Genomic DNA, 17,203 nt, shown 5'->3' with positions numbered 1-17,203 from the left:
GCATGCACGCGCACACACACACACACACACGCGCGCACGCACGCACACCTTTACACACGCACAGGCGTACAACACACGGGTGAACCCTGAGAGCACAGTGATTTATGAGAGAACTTGGTCCCCACAGGCCACGTGTGACGTGATATCGCTCATGTGACTGTCTAGACCAGTCATCTAGGCAAATACAGAGACAGAGACAGGGTTAGTGGTTGCCAGGGGCTGCCTGAGCATGGGAGCAGCTGTTCCTGGGTCTGTGTTTCCTTTTTAGATGATGAGAATGTTCTGGAATTAGGCTATGGTGATGGTTGCACAGTTGTGGCCTTTAAAACGATGTGCGTGCGCACGCGTGAGCACACTGTTTTTACCAGTGACATTTTTGTAAGTTTCCAACCGTCAAACCTTTAGATTTCGAAGAAAAAAAATTAAAAATGTAGACTCTCTCTACAATACCGTCATGTGAGTCCAAACTGCTTGGGCTGGCGACATGGCTCGCTCAGTGGGTGGGGGCGCTTGCCCCCAGGCCCGACGACCTGAGTTCAGTCCCTGGCACCACCATGGCGAAAGGGGAGGACAGACTTTGCAAAGTTGTCCTCTGACCTCAGAATATGTGACATTGCTGTCATGGATATGTTCCCCAGGGGGGGACGGGACGGGACAGGTGCTTCTGCCCCTGGGCACAGCTGAGAGTGTGTCAATGTTCTTTGCCTGTCACAACTTGGATGCTCTGGTCTTTCGTGGTGGAGGCCAGGGGTATTGTACAACACCCTGTAATGCATAGGCCCCTTGCACCACAGTGGCTTATCTAGTCGTGGGTCTCTCTTTTTCTCCCCCCCCCCCCCCCCGCCTCGTTTTTTTTTTTTTGAGATAGCTTCTCTGTAGCCCTGGCTGTCCTGGATCTCGCTCTGTAGACCAGGCTGACCTCGAACTCACAGAGATCCTCCTGACTCTGCCTCCTGAGTGCTGGGGTTAAAGACGTGCGCCACCACTGCCTCTCTCAGACGAAATGGGGGGGGGGAGGTGGGAATAGGGGGGGCAGGGGAAGATGGAACTTGGTGAGGTTGTGGGTTGTGCTTCGTGGGGGTCGTGGAGAGACTACAGTGACTACCACAGAGCTCTGGTGTAGCTCAGGGGAGCAACCGCCCCAAGTGTTTCCTTGAAAACAAGCATGCATGATGGAAGCAGCCTGAGGACCTAACTTGCCAGCTGGAAGGTTGTCACGGGTCTCGCTGCTCCGCCCCAGGCACCCTCGCTTGCGTAGGCGATGGTCTGTCCAGAGTGGCTTTCCCATTCCAAGTAGGACCTTAAAGATGATTTGGCAACTTTCGTCTTCTGAGACAGTGTCTCCTCTAGGGCAAGCTGCCCTCGAACTCCTGAGCCCCTACCCCCCACCTCCCACGTGCTGGGGTTACAGGTGTGCACCACCTCACCTGGTTTATGAGGTGCTGAGGACTGAACACAGAGCCTCCCTGTGCTCAGGAGCGCCGAGCACTCTGCCCACTGAGCCGCATTCCCGGCCTGAGGTGGTGGCTCTCTGTCCCCAAATAACATTCGTGTTTGGAGCTTTGGCCCATGAAGGTCATAGAGGTGACGGCCAGGGAGGCCTGAGTGTAAATCCCAGCATTCCTCCTGCTCCCTGTCTCACCTGGAGCTGCCACACGATCAGACTGTGCTTCCACTTCCCGTCTGTGAAACGGGCATCAGAGAGGATGTCGCCGAGGTCTGTGGGTACACACTTGTTTCCGCCTTCTTACAGGGTGCACCTTGGCTCATGGCCTCTCTCTCCCCAGGGAGATGGCGTCAGGGAGTCCTCATTGAGTGCCACCCTCTCTTTGTTTTGGCCGCAGATGATGTCCGGCTGTTCGCCTTTGTGCGCTTTACCACTGGTGATGCCATGAGCAAAAGGTCCAAGTTTGCCCTCATCACGTGGATTGGGGAGGCCGTGAGTGGGCTGCAGCGAGCCAAGACGGGGACCGACAAGACGCTGGTGAAGGAGGTGGTCCAGGTAATGTCTTCTGCCGCACGTCAGCCAGGGTCGCCGGCCATTTGGGATGGGGGGGGGGTATGGGGTGGACCCTGGAAAAGTTCTTAGCATTGTTCGGGGTGCCAGCCAGGGCCAGGACTCTGCCATCCTGACTGTCACACCATAGAAACACAGCTCTGCACAGCCAGCAGCCCACAGAGACAAGATGACCAAAATGGAGGCCACTGCCTGTCCCATTGTGGATGGGTCCCAGCAGTGGCCATGGGATCTAAGGAGAGGATGTGATCCCTCCCAGGACAGCATCTGTCCCAGGGACCCTGCTCACACTTGCTCGGTGGTACACGTTAACCTGGTGACTGACAGTGGGGTGTGTTGTCACAGTTTGGTCACTAAAGCATAACCGTATCCACAGCACCACAGTGAGGTTGCTTGTTTGGGGGTTTGGGAAGGGGCCACCTTAAGGAAGGTAAAATCTGAATTTGTAATGGTGAAGCACAGTGAGCATGCAGAAGGATCGATTTCCCAAGGCCTAGAAGCCAGAGAGAGCCCTTCCTTCTTTTAGTTTATCCAAACTGCTGTTCCAGCGACCAGAGTAGATGTGGCCAGCCCTTCAGCCCTTCAGTCTGGCTGTTGCCCAGGGCCTATTGACATGTGCATATTAAAAAGATGGGGCTGCAGAGATGGCTCCGTGATTCAGAGCATTGGCTGCATTTCCAGAGCCGGTGTTTGGTTCCTGGCACTCACATGGCTGCTCACCACCCTCTGCAGCTGCAGCGCCAGGGGATCCGACGCCCTCTTCTGGCCTCCATGGGCACTGCACGCATGGACTGCACAGACATACATGTAGGCAAACCACCCATACACCTAAAGTAAAACAAAAACAAACAAAAGCTGTGGTAAATTCCCTTGGCTCCCATTGGCCCCCTGGCTGACACACTGGCTGCCTTTAAAAAAAAAATTTTTTTTTTTGAGACAGGGTGTCTTCGGGCTACCATTGCTGCAATGAAACACCATGACCAAATGCAAGCTGAGAAGGAAAAGCTTTATTTATTTGGCTCACACTTCCACATCACTGCTCATCATTGGAGGAAGTCAGGGCAGGAACTCAAGCAGGGCAGGATCCTGGAGGCAGGAGCTGATGCAGAAGGCATGGAGGGATGCTGCTTACTGGCTTGCTCCTCATGGCTTATTCAGTCTGCTTTCTTACAGAATCTAGGACCACCAGCCCAGGGATGGCACCACTCAGAATGGGCTGGGCCCTCCCCCATCAACCACTAATTAAGAAAATGCCCTACAGGCTTTCATACAGCCGGATTTTATGGAGACAGTCTCAACTGAGACTTCCTCCTCGATGATGACTCTAGCTGTGTCACACTGTCATGAAATTAGCCAGCATACATGGTTTCTCTGTTATGTAGCTCTGGCTGTCCTGAAACTCACTCTATAGACCAGGCTGACCTGGAACTCACAGAGATTCCCCTGTCTCTGCCTCCTGAGTTCTGGGATTGAAGGTAGAGCCTGGCCATACCCTGCTTTTTCTTTTTCCTCTGAGTTCTAAGGGTTAAACAGTCCTTATGCAAGCATTTTACTGCCTGAGCAGCTTCCAGCCCCGCTGGGTGGTCTCTGTAGAAACCCTAGGAGGGGTTCCAGACCTTATAAGCATGATAGTCAGCTATATTGCATTTAAAGTAGGTTTTTTGTTTGCTTTGGTTTGGTTTTTTGAGACAGGGTTTCTCTGTTCAACAGCCCTAGCTATTCTGGAACTCTCTCTGTTAGACCAGGCTGGCCTCAAACTCACAGACATCCGCCTGCCTCTGCCTCCTGAGTGCTGGGATTAAAGGCATGTGCCCCCCCCCCCCCCCCCCCCCGCCACACACACACCCTGCCAAAGTAGGTTTTTAATTAATTCTGTCCATCCAGTTCAGAGGCATGATGGGAGTTGGGGTATGCCGGGGTCACTCAGATATGAAGAGCTGGGATTCCTGGCCAGATGGAGGTGGGTGCCTGTAGCACCCAAGCGTGGAGGCAGGAGGATTGGGGATTGAGGCCCGCTTGGAACTGGAAGTCAGAAAGCTGCCTGAAGGGTCCGTGGCTGGGAAAATCAGATGACAGTCCCCTTCTCCACAGCCGCAGGGCAGCAGAGGCTGCAGGGAGCGGGGCTGTTGTCGTGACGGTGCCCCGAGTTGGGGAATGTGCTGAGCGGACAGACAGCTCGCCTGGCTGGGGTTGCCCCTGCCACACTGCTGTCTGCTGGTGCCCAGGATAACACACCCACCCATTGTTCTGGTGCCTCTGCAGGCTTGTGGGGACAATGTGGTGGCCATCAGGGGAGACTTCCCGGTGCCAGGCCAGGCTGCCTCCCATCAGAGCGGATCAGGCCTGCCTTGCAAAATGCGCTAACTTGCATGCTCTTTTATTTATTTGTATTCATTTATTGTTGAGTTTAAAGTACTTTGTATGTGTGCATGATGTGTGTGGGGGGGTGGGCATGTGGAGGTCAGAGGACAACGTTATGGGGTCTCTTTCCTTTCACCATGTAGGTTTTGGGGATCAGGATCAAAGTCAGGTTACAGGTGTGGCAGCAAGCTCCTTTATCTGCTGAGCCATCTCACTAACCAAAGGGAGACCATTTTGAAGGGGGGGGCCTTCATCTGAAACACAGTGGGGAGCCTGGGAAGGCTTTAAGCCAGGGAGAGGGATTGGCTTTGCTCAAGGAGAGGCCCAGCACATGAACGAACCAGAAGACTCTTCTGTGCCAGCTGTGGCTTGCTGCCCCTCATCAGACTCTAGACCTGCTCCTAGCCCGTGGCCAGCCTGCCCGGGTGGGCACTTGCCAGCTGCCTAGCAGCCATGCCCAACACAGAACCATGGAACCCTTTTGCTTGCCAGAGCCCTGAAGGTGGGAGGCCTCCCCATAGTGTTCCAAGGCCCAAGCCCTCTGAGTGTGTGTTCTGCAGGCTTTACCTGCCTCCTTCCTGGTGCCTCTCCATGCTTCTCTCTTCTGGTTATTTGTCCCTGCACGGTCCCTTTCAGAACAGGCCCACACCACACATAGTCACAGTGGCTGGGCACTGCTGAGTGAGTGCCCACCGCAGACATGAGTCTAATGCCAGTCACGTGCATTCCTTCTCTTCCAGACCCCAGCCAGCCTTGGCCAGGAGCTCACAAAGATCATGTTTCTGGCCCCTCACCTCCCCGAATCTCTTTTTCCTCATCTGAGCAGTGAGATGTCAGTCCAACACATAGACACATGAAAATCATAAATAAGATGCTGCCTATGGAGAGTGCTTGCACAGATGTACAGTTCCTTCTTTTTGAGAGAGGGCCTCATGTTGCCAAGGCTTGTCTTGAACTCACTATGTAGTTGAGGGGACCTTGACCCCCCTGAAATTCCTGCCTCTGTCACCCTAAGTGGCAAGATCATGACTGTGTGCCACCGTGCCCTGTTTATGTGGTGCTGAGACGGAACCCAGGGCTTTGTGCATGCTAGGCAAGCACTCTAACTAAGCAAGCCCCTGTCTACTTATGCACTCATTTTTGGTTGAATTATGGACACATCCTGGTATTTGCTGACAATGAACATCTTTGAGGCTAAGTGTTGTCATTTTAAAACAATTCTGTTTACTGATTCTTGGGAGGAAATTCCCAAACATGCATGTGGCTGGGAGCAAGAAATTCTATGCTTATTCTTTCTCTCTCTCTCCCCGTGATTGTGGAGACCCAAGGTCTCACACGTGTTGGTTGAGTGTGAGTGTTCTGGTACGTAGCTAGTTCCCCAGCCATGGGCAGTTTTGATTAAACAGAAGTTGAAGATCCAGCCTGGATTTGACCACCGACCAATAGGTAGGGACTGCTTAGAGCTCTGGGTTAAGAAGGGTTCTGAGGTTGAATGTTGACAGAAAAGGTGCCACAATCGATTTGTGATGTCTGCCACGGACATAGGAGCAGAGAATGGAGTATGTCTCCTACCCCTTTCCCCTCCCTGAACTAGATAGAGTCAGAGTTCAGGCCAGATGGGGTCAGGGCTTTGAACATCTGGGAGACAGAGGAGCAGGTCTCAAGCAGTTTTCCATATGCTAAGAGAGATGGTTGTGAAGGGGGATGTTTTCCCGCACCAGGCTTTTTCTTTTGGGTCTACCAACCAGCTCCCAAATCATGACACAGAGACTTCTTACTAGTTTTGAATGTTCAGCCTAGTTTAGCTCTTTTCTGGCTAGCTCTTTTAACTTAAATTAACCTGTTTCCCTTTGTCTACCTTTTGCCTTGGGCCTTTCACCATTTCTTACTTCTGTGTCTCTGGCTGACTGGCTGATGGCTGCCCAGTTTCTGGCCCCGGGCATGTCTCTCATTCTCTCCTCTCATTCTCTCTCCCTCTTGAACCTAGATTTCTCCTCCTATTTATTCTCTCTGCCTGGCAGCCCCACCTGTCCTTTCTCCTGTCTAGCTATTGGCCGTTCAGCTTTTTATTAGACCAATCAGGTGCCTCAGGCAGACAAGGTGAAACAGATGCAACACATCTTTACATAATTAAACAAATACAGCATCAACGAAAGTAACACACTTTTACAGTTAAAGTAATATTCTGTAGTATAAACGAATGTAACACATCTTTGCCCAGTTAACATAATATTCCACAACATTTTCCAGGTACGGGATCAACTGCTCTGAGTTGGTTTGGGCCACACCGGCTCACAGCAGGACCTTGGGACATCTGTGTGCTTGCACTCTGTCTTGCTAGATCACGATATGCCCGCCTGTGGTGTGCCCTTGGCTCTCTCCCTGAGCAGGAGGGTGACCTGAGCCTTTATATCCGAATCTGTCAGAAACTTGGCCTTCTGATCCATTTGTTTCCTTCGTCTTTCTTTGATGAGTCACACCTGCTTTAAGAACCTGCTCTTTTTGAGTAAATTATACCTTGCTGGTCGGGTTTTAAGGACTTGGTCTTTCGGGCACTGAATAGGTGTAGGAGGGCACAGAGGGGGCGGCAGGAGGGCTGACTGGAGCGCCACTGGCTTCTGTGTGCTCCGATTTCTTTCTGCTCAGCCTCCTGCGAGGTTGCCCTTTCTCCTGGCAAGAAGGGCTGTTGGGGACTGATTGCTTTTATTCAGGACTTAGAAGTCTTTGGCTTAGAAATCTTGAGGAATTCCACTTGGTGAAAGGCCCTTGATTGTGGCCAGCAGGTGACTTGTCCGTCCCTGCCTCAGCTCATGCATGTGACAGAGAGCCTACCTCTGTATAGCAGAGATTTTCCATGGGTTCTGGATGGTCCCAAAGCCATCACAGAACCTTAAGCTGGAACAGTGCTGTGATCCTTCACTGGTTTCCCATGGATTCTGGTGTCTGTGGTGGGACACTTGTCACAGTCTTTATCTTCATGCTCCAGGGACTTAGGCAGAACCCCGGATGGCTGGTGAGGATCTGTCTGGGAGACGTCTTTTTTCTCCCTCTCCTCTTTACAGGAATGGAGAGCAGGGCCAGAGCCACTGAACACTGTGTTTGGGGCCTCTCGGAACCTCTGCTCCACTTCTCTTAGAGAGAGAGAGCCACAGCACTGGAAATGGCCTCCCAGGGTATAGGCAAGTGATGGCCACAGTGAGTATTAAGCGAGCGCAGGTTTTGGGGAGCGGTGAGTGGCATCGCTCTGACTGGTTTTTGGTATAGTGGAAGCCACCTTCTCTGCAGCTCTCCTTCTCTGCAGCTCTCCCCTGGCCCAGCATGGTACCCCTGGGTTGGTGGACACAGCCAGCATCTCCCGTGTTTACCCAGAGGAAGCCCCAGGGTCACCCTGCACTGAAAATGAACTCTGGAAAGGGCCCGGTGGCCGAACCCTAGGCTCCCCTGCAGTCCTGAGGCTGAGGGGATGGCTACCTCACTCACAAGTCAGCTGAGGGCCAGTCGGCACTTGCCCGGTGCCGGGCACACCCAGCAAGTGTGCACGCTCTTTGCAGGCTCCAAGGCCCTCGTTACAGCCCTAGCGTGTGGTGCTGTTTCTGTTCCTGTTTGCAGAGGAGGAACTGAGGCTGGGGGCACCAGGCTGCTGGAGATCGTGGGGAAGCTGAGACGAATCCCTATCCCCTACCCTGCTTTAACAAGAAAACTGGATCTAAGCCAGGCATCTGAGGGCTCTTTAAGAAAGAGTCGGGGGTCCCCAGCACCACATAAACCAGGCACTGTAGTCACACCTGTGATCACAGCACTGGAGAGGTGTAAGGTCAGAAGTGCAGGGGTCATCCTTGGCTACCAGCAGGTTCAAGGCCAACCTAGGTTACATGAAACTCTCTCTGAAGTGGGGGAGGCAATTTAAAATCAAGGATAGGAGAATATTTATGCATTTCTTAATTCAACCTTGCAAACAGTCGTGTGTGTGTGTGTGTGTGTGTGTGTGTGTGTGTGTGTGTGTGTGTGTGTGTTTGTGTTGTACAGACCTAGTTCCTAACCCGTCCTTCACTGGGATCACTTTCTCAAGGAGAGCAATCTAGGGTCTGCATTGCTTCTGAGAAAGGATTTTAGACAAAGCCTGTCCTCAAACACCTTTACAGGCTGTTTTGATGGAAGTCTGAAGCTGCCAGGATTGGACATGACTAAAAGAGCCTCTACCTTTGAACAGTCCCACTGGGCAAAACATGAAAAGCCCCTGTTTAGAAGCCTTGGGAGGGACGTGCGGGTCCTGGACAAAACACTAAAAGCCTCAGGTGACAGTGTCCAGGCTGGCATTTTGTGCTTTGGACTCTTACGGGTGCTTGGTCAGTCTTGGGGCTTCTGGTATGGCGGGTGGGGGTGGAGACAGAGTCTAGAACAGCCTGGAGGAGGGGTGAGGAGGAAGGGCAGGCCTACCATGGGGCTCTTCACTTTGTGACCCGAAATGAGTCACTTCCTCTCTCTGGTCCTCTATCAAAAACGGAGGTGGTTGGCAGGGGATAGTGGGTTCTGTTCCTGTGGTCCCATCGTCCCACCTGGTCTTGAACCATGGCACAGTTACAGCTGGGTGACTTTTGAACATTCCGAGCTTCCCCCGTGAACACCTATGAAGGAAGCCACCACCAGGGTTAAGGGAGGGACATTTGTCAGCTGCAGGGCTCTGTGACAGGACACTCTCCTGGGTGGCCACTCTGCCTTCAGACCAGATTGTGTTCTTTTCGGCCTCCAGCAGCCGCCGGGTGCCGGTCACTGCTGCCGCTGACCTGTGACACACCTGAAGCCCAGGCCGAGTGCCAGGGACGGTGAGTGCTGATCGTGGGTGAACTGGCAGCGGTTCAGGGCTGCTGCAGTTACCCTGCTTCTCTTGACAGAAGGCTGCGTGCGTGCCATCGAAACACTTCTCAGTAAGGACTGGCCTGGGTCCCGCCACCTCTCTCCTTGTGGCTCTTGGATGGCCTGCGCGTGTGTAGAGGGGACGAGTGTGGTGGGAGGTGGCCCGTTGGCACAGGCGGCCAGCGCCCAGGGACACAGGTGAGCAGCTCCTTGCTCTTTCTGGTCCTGGCGTCGCTCACAGGTCAGCCCGGTGGTGTGGCTTGGCTTCTGCCCTTTTTACAAACACAGCAGGAAGGTGACTCCCCTGTGGCCCTGGAAACTCCCTGGCGATGCTGGAGGCTCCCTTAGGTCTGAAGCTGACTGCCCAGTGGGCGTGGCAACAGAGCACAGGGGCTCATGTCAAGAAAATGTTGAGGTTGGACCTTCTTAGGGTTTCTCTTACTGTGATGAAACACCATGGCTGAAAAGCTGAGGAGGAACGGGTTTATTCTGCTTAGGATTCCACATCAACGTTCATCACTGAAGGAAGTCAGGGCAGGAACTCAAGCAGGGTAGGAGTCTGGGCTCAGGAGCTGATGCAGAAGGGCACGCTGCTTACTGACTTGTTCCTCATGGCTTCCTCGGGCCTGCTGTCTTATAGAACCCAAGGTCTGGCATCACATACAGTGGGCTGAGCCCTCTTCCATCAATCCAGGCTTACCAACAGTCTGATCTTAAGGAGCCATTTTCTCAGTTGAGGTTCCCTCCTCTCAGATGACTCTAGCTTGTGTCAAGTTGACATAAAAAAAACTAATCAAGGCCGGGCAGTGGTGGCGCACGCCTTTAATCCCAGCACTCAGGAGGCAGAGGCAGATGGATCTCTGTGAGTTTGAGGCCAGCCTGGGCTACCAAGTGAGTTCCAGGAAAGGCACAAAGCTACACAGAAAAACCCTGTCTCAAAAAAACCAAAAGAAAAAAAAAAATACTAATCAGCACAGTGCCCAAGTCATACATTTGGGGACATTTTGTAGAGTTCACGTCCTAGATGAGAAGAATGTACCACCTGTGTTAAGCCTTTTTTGGAGGCAATGGCCTGTTGGCCTACCAGGGATGCCATCCCAAGATGCCTGCCTCTTCCACTTCCCCAGATAGAAAGGGACTGCCCCTGAATAATAGGGAAGAGGTCCCCTCAACTTTGTCTCCAGGCCTGTTCATGGGTGGTAGGAGCTCTTAAATGGGCTTGGGTGGAAATGGGGAAATCTCATTTAGAAGGATATACAGGGAAGTGTTGGATCATAGGAGATGTGGAGATCTGGAAGGTTCCTGGAGGGCATGGGTGTGTGTGTGTGTGTGTGTGTGTGTGTGTGTGTGTGTGTGTGTGTGTGTGTGTGTGTGCAGGTGAGTGAACATGGGTGTCAACTAAAGGCTGTGACACCTCAACTGTCCTCAGTATGGACTGAGGGGTAAGTGAATGACTTCTCTGGCCTTGCCATCTTCCAGTCTGCTGCTGGGGAGATGGGAGCCAGAGAGGAAGTGCCTCCTCCAGCGTCTGCAGATGTCTCTGACTTCAGCTGGGCAGTGCGGTGCAGGTCCACCCTGGGCTTTTGAGGTGTGAGGGGAACAGAGCCAGATCCGTCAGCCTCCAGCCTGGCTGACTGTGGATGAGACCATCGGCCCAAGGTGTCAGGACAAATCCACGGTCTGCCTTGGTACCATGGGCATGGCTTGAGTGCCAGTGGCCTCAGAAATGTTAAATACCTACCTCGGTCACTGGAAGGAAAAGGCACTCCACCAGGAGGTAGATCTCTTCATTCTGCTCTCTAACTCCAGAGTTCCTCCAAAACAGCGGGCATGGAATGACATGAGCAGGGTGCGGGAACACGTGACCCACACCCCACACTACTTTTCCACAGTTACAGTTTCTGGAGGTCGAGTCTCAGGCCTCTGCAGTCAGCAACAAAAAAAAGCACATCTTCAGTCAAGTCTCCTTCCTGTCTTCTGTGGCAACAGAGAGGAGAGAATGTTCTGTGGCTGATTCAACAGGGCAGCATGTGGGTGGTGACATGGCTGTCCTGTAAACTTTGTGAACTTGGGAGCATTTGCTTCGTGGTTATTTGGTTTTAAGCATGCCTTGAAGTTGCGATTATTTTTTTTTATAGTTTGAGATAGTGTATATGTGTGGATATGTGTGTGTGTGTGTGTGTGTGTGTGTGTGTGTGTGTGTGTGTGTGAGATATAGGGGGAGCTTACATTTACATTTATTGCTATGTATGGTTCACTGGTCTGATCTCCTTTTTGAGATAGTCAGGTAGCCTGGGCTGGTCTTGAACTCCATATGTAGCTGAAGTTGGCCTTAAACTTTTTTTTTTTTTTTTTTTTAACATTTATTAACTTTGTGTGTGGACTTACACATACCACAATGGCATGTGGAGCCAGGACACAATGCACAGGGGTTGGTCTCTCCTTCCACTACGGGCATCTCAGATCGTCAGGCTAGACAGCATTCAGCAGCCTTTACCTGCTGAACCATCTTTCCCACCCAGTCTTGAACATCTGGTCCCTGTACCTGGGATCGCAAGCCTGCACCATCAAGCCTGATTTGTGTGGTGCCTGGGACTGAACCCAGGGCTCTGTGCATGCTAGGTAAGCGCTGTATCCACTGAGCCACATCCCCAGGCCCCTGTTTTGTTTTGTTGAGACAAGAGTTTTGCTACGTAACCCAAACTGGCTTCAAGCTCATGGGCAGTCGCCAGAGTTCTGGGGTCCTAGGTGTGAGTGCCACACTGCCTGATGGTTGTGTGATGGGCGGTTTTAGCTGGAGCTGCACCCGGCCCTAACACTTCCTTTAGATTTCTTAACCCTTATCACATCTTCCTAATCGCCCGTTCCTGACACAGACTTCAGGTTCTTACTTCTTTAGATTGCCATATATGGCTGTCGCCAAGCAGAGGACTTTGAACTTCCTCTGTAGGCTTCTTAGTGGGTTGGCTTCCTTGCTGGGGCACTCTTGCCCCTCCCTCCCCTGTGCTGCTGGGCTGAACTGGGAGTTGAGACACCAGTCAGCTCTCAGTTCTCTTTCTGACCCCGGGCCCCCTGCCTTCCATTGTCTGGGTCACATGCACAGAGCAGTGCTGGCCAGTGGGGCTGGCGGGAAGGGTCTTTACCTTCGGGGCTGGACAAGGCTCTCTCTGCTCTGCCCAGGGGTCTTAATTAACCAAGTTTAAAAGGCCAGTGTGTGGAGGGTGGATTCAGAAAGTGTGTGAGGATGTCCCTTTAGGCTGATGCCACGCCCTCCTCCATACCCCTCCATGTCTTAGTGGCCTTGTTCATGGTTTCTAGAAAGCTGAGATACTCCATCTTCGTGCTGTGGCGACTTTGCTTATTTTGCTTTTATCGATGCGAAAGCCATTTAATGTAAAATTAACCATTTTAACCACTCCTCCCTAGTTCCAAAGATATTTGCCATCCTTTCTTTATATCTATATGGTAGGGCCAGGGATGGAGGGGTGGGGAAGTGGGCGGGTGCCAGGGATTGAACCCAGGACCTCATGCCTGCTAAGGTAAGCACTCTACCCCTGAGCCACATTCCCAGCCTGAGGCAGAAGTCCCAGCTCTGTGACCCTGGGCAGGCATTGAAGTCTCTAGATTCTGTCTTGTCTGTAACACGGAAGCAATCTTGACTGTCTTTTGGGATTTTAAGAGTTGCTCTCGGGGTGATTTTGGGCAGAGCTGTACTTCGCTCATGGAGAGAGCTGATCTTCTGACCTTTCCTGGTTTGCAGTCACCTCCAAGCGCCCTGCTGACTTTACCACATCCAATTTTAGGTGACCGTCATTTCCTGTTCTGTCTCCCACCCCTGGTCACCTCTGGTCGGCTTTCTCTGTGGATTTGCCTTTTTTGGACATTTCCTGTCAGTGGAACCAGACAGTGGGTGGCCTTGTGTGTCTGCCTGCTTCTGCTCATGTTTGAGGGCTCATCCATGTTGCAGCAGGCATCAGAACGCATTCCCTTTCAGTGCTGACTAATTAATGCTTCACCATGTGGGACGTCCGTGCTTTGTGTACGCCTCATCTCATCTCTTGTTGAGCTATCTGGGGGTGCTTGGCTGTTGGTGAGTCATGCTGCTGTGAGATCTGGGTGTGTGCTTATGTGCCCAGGCGATTTCATTCCTCTCAGGTAGATCTTAGGTGTAAAGTCCCGGGGTCATATTTGCCGCTGTGGCTTGGCCTCAGTACCACAGCGCAGTGTGTACATACGGAAGTCCCGATAATGGTGCCACAGGCTTGGGGATGTTGCTCAGTGGTAGAGTACTTGCCTGGCAAGGCTAGGCCCTGGATTCCTCCCCCAGTGCTGGTGTGAATGTGGGGGTGTGATGTGTAGCATTGAGGTACATTCATGTATGCTGATGTGTACTGTGTGTGTGTGTGTGCACATGCTCACGCTTGCTCCTCCTACCATACAGACTTCGTTGGCCTTGAACGCCTATGTAGCTGAGGCTGACCACGAACTCCCATGCCTCCTGCCTCCACCTCCCCAGTGCTGCTGGTTTTACAGATCCGCACTGCCACCCCCAGCTCCTTTATGTGGATAATTCCCCAACCTTTGGACTTGTGCTCCTGGCAGCTTTCTGTCTTCTTTTGAGATTTTCCTGGTTTATTGTAGCTTGTAATCTCCATATAAAATAGCATAATCCTCATGGCCCAGTGTTATCTGATCAGATACCACCTGCTTCCCTCATTCCCACGTGGGCCAGGCCTTTGGGTTACCTGGGCAAAGTCTTGCACCCCAAGAAGTGACGGTAACAATGTTTCCCAGCTATAGGCTGGAGTGTGTGTAGAGTGAATGCTAACAGTGCCCTGCCCACCTGCCCAAGATTGAATGTAGTTGGAAAGACCAGGATACCTATCATCCCGGCTTCTCCCCACCCCAGCTGCAGTAGTAACACGTGCCATGAGGGGGAGCCACAAGCCAGGGCCTCCCTTTTTTCTGTTCCCTCCCTCCTGTGATTTTTTTGAGACAGAGTCTCACTATGTAGCTCAGTGTGGTCTTAGAATCATGGTAGTCCCTGCCTTAACTTCCTGAGTGCTGGGATTACAGGTGTGTGGCACCATGCCCAGCTCCTCCTTCCCCTTCCTCCCTTCTCTTCTGGAGTTAAACTTTGACCAGCTCCCTGCCCGCTTTTCCAACCTCACACCCTCCCTGGTGGGTTTTTACAGCTGAAGAAGTTGAATTACAGTTGAGAGGGACTTGCCCAAGGTAATACAGCCAGGAAAAGACAGTCCAGGAGTCATGCTTGGGTCCAGCCATGGCCCAGAGGACATGGCATCCCTGTCCATCTGATTGGGCTTCTGGCACAGGCTCCGTTGGCATGATTTCACTGCACTCCGCTGTGAATGTCTGGGGTGCCAGGGCTTCTTGCTGCGTTGCCTGGGCAACCCTGGACCTGCCCCCTCCTCCCTCACGGAAACTCTGAGCTCTTCTTTGTCCTTGCAGAATTTTGCAAAGGAGTTTGTGATCAGCGATCGGAAGGAGCTGGAGGAAGACTTCATCAGGAACGAGCTGAAGAAAGCTGGAGGAGCCAATTACGATGCTCAGACAGAGTAGCCCCAGCCCCACACCCCAGAGCCATCTGCCTGCTCCACCCAGGAGGAGACTGCCACCTCGAGTCACCAGCCCACCAGGGAGGAGGAGCCATGAGAGGCGCCGTTGCCACCAGTGTGTGCAACCCCCTCCCCTGCCCCCCCTGCCCCCTCTGCCCCTCTCTTCCCTCTGTGGCCCTCTCAAGCTCACTAAGCATCATTATTTGGTACCTGCCCCCTTTTTGTTCTTTAAAGAAAAGTCATCTTGGTGCCAGGGTCATGCACACCATCAAATCCCAGGTGCCTCCATCAGTGGCCCTTGGCCTGGCATTTCCCTTGCCCTCACTGTGGCCTGCCTGAGCTGAGCCACCCTGGCCTCCAGTTGCTGGGGCCTGGCCTGGGTACCACCCCAGCTTGCCTTGGCTGTTTCCTGCTCGCCCTATGCGGGCCGCCCATGCCAGGAGCTGTGCACACCCTACAGCCTTCATGAGCTCACACATGCTCCTCGGAACCCCTAGACATGGCTCCAGGCCCCACCCCCACCCTGTTCAGAGTGGCCTAAGCTATAAGTCTGGTAGATGCTGCTTGGCAGTGACAGGTTTAGGTCTGGCGTGGACCGAGTACAAAGTGACAATTTGCCTTAAATCTTGCCTGGCAGTGGCTCTGCCATGTGGTCTAAACTACCCTTTTGGCGAAGTCCTTCTGAAGTACGAGAGGTCTGAGTCCAGCTGTGGTGGGAGTTCAAGGTCAACCTCAGGGCCTCCCAGGGTGACGAGGATGGAAATGTCCCCTGCAAACAGGGGAGCAGGCACAGGCCTCACGGCGGCACCTGGAAGGCCGTGGTTGGAATCTTAGTCTGCACCACAAATTCGAAAAGATGGCTTTGTTTGCTTTTAAAGAAAGCTGAGGCGGGCTTGGCTCCTCGTGAGCACGTGAAGATGGTTCTTTTCCTTTCTCTTGGCTCTTTTCATTTTGGGGAAGAAGACCGCACTGGACTGGGCTGTGAGGACCATCTCTGGCTTTCCAACAGTTTACAGAAATAAATGTGTTTTTCAAGAAAAACGAATTGGGTGGTCTGATGTGTGTGTGTGTGTGTGTGTGTGTGTGTGCGTGCGTGTGTCCGTCCGTCCAAATTCAGACTGAGCGGTTGTTGAAGGAACTGCTGGGCCTTGGGCATGTGGGTTTCCTTCTCCAAGATGTTTTCATGTCGCTCAGGCTGGCCTCAAACTTTCAGTGTAGGAGGATGGTCTTGAACGCCTAATCCTCATTCGGCCATCTCCCAGATGGTGAAGTTATAGATGTGTGCCACCTTGCCCCATTTCAGTAGCTTTTGAACCCTCCCTGCATTCTTGCTGAGGACCCAAGTTTGGTTTCCAGCACCCTCATTAGGCAGCTCACGACTGCCTAAAACTCCAGCCCAGGGGATCCAGGTTGTCCCTGAACTCGCTCCATGGCCCAGGGCAGCCTTGAAGTGGTAATGTGCCTGTCTCCTCCGAAGTAGCCGGCTCACAGTTCTGAGTCTCCACAGCCAGGTTTAGATAATGCCTTTTGTTTTGTTTCTAGTGAGACAAGGCCTCACTGTAGCCTAGACTGGCCTTGAATTTGTGACACTCTCCCTGCCACAGCCTCCTGAGTGCTGGCATTACAGGTATGTGTCACCACCCCTGGCTTAGATTTTAAAATTCTCAACCGTAGAAGCAGACATTTATCTTCATTTTATAAAGCCAAGATCAGAGAGACTAATCCCCCTTCCCTGTCACAAAGCCATGCCCATGCTGCCTGGCGGCACAAAGAGGTGACCTCATTCAAGGCAAGTTCACATCCGTGACTTTTCTGTTTATAGCTGTGTGTCTTCAGGAAGGTTAACCTCTCTGAGCTCTGAATCCCTCACAGGGCAGCACTGTGTGATGGGTATGATGGTAATCATGGCCCTTGAGAGGAGGCAGGAGGATCAGAAGTTCAGAGTTATCCTCTGATACACAGTGAGTTCACAGGGCCAGCCTTTGCTACAGACCCTGTCTCAAAAAGAGAAAAGAAAGGCTGAGACCTGGCTATCCCTTTGAGCCTTCCCTGCCCTCCATTCTGTCCTGCCCTCGCTTGAGGTCTTATGTAGGGTGGGGGAAGGAGAGCCGAGGAGGAAGGTAGTCTGTGGCTGTGTGTATATTTTTGCTCTGTCGTTGATTGGTCTATGGGGACCTGTCTGTTTCACAACTTCGCCCAGCCCTCCTGTGGGACCCTGGCACTCTGCTTATACTCCAGGGGTTATCTGGGGCTAGAAGGGGGAGTGCCACCCCAGGTCCCAGGGCGCCATCCAGGCTGGGGGTGGATGGCCTGGATTTAGTCTGATTAATCTCCTTGTTCCCCATTCCTAGAGAACCGCAGAAGAGATTAAAACAAGGCTGAGCTGAGGTTA

General features: G+C 52.6%; 1 protein-coding gene across 1 annotated transcript in view; it reads left to right on the top strand.

Annotated features, from left to right (window-relative positions):
• Positions 1–15,852, top strand: part of Cotl1 (coactosin like F-actin binding protein 1) — a 32,118-nt gene extending 16,266 nt beyond the window's left edge. The window contains exons 3-4 of the mRNA XM_006990166.4: positions 1,845–2,002; positions 14,705–15,852. Of these exons, the coding sequence (XP_006990228.1) occupies positions 1,845–2,002; positions 14,705–14,815 (269 nt within the window). The 3' untranslated portion in view covers positions 14,816–15,852. The remainder of the gene's footprint in view (positions 1–1,844; positions 2,003–14,704) is intronic.
• The last annotated feature ends 1,351 nt before the right edge of the window (positions 15,853–17,203 follow it).

The sequence above is a fragment of the Peromyscus maniculatus genome, chromosome 5 (genome assembly GCF_049852395.1).
Source record: "Peromyscus maniculatus bairdii isolate BWxNUB_F1_BW_parent chromosome 5, HU_Pman_BW_mat_3.1, whole genome shotgun sequence".
NCBI lineage: Eukaryota > Metazoa > Chordata > Mammalia > Rodentia > Cricetidae > Peromyscus > Peromyscus maniculatus.
The sequence above is the reverse complement of the archived record's forward strand: the minus strand, read 5'-3'. Positions and strand labels throughout refer to the sequence as shown.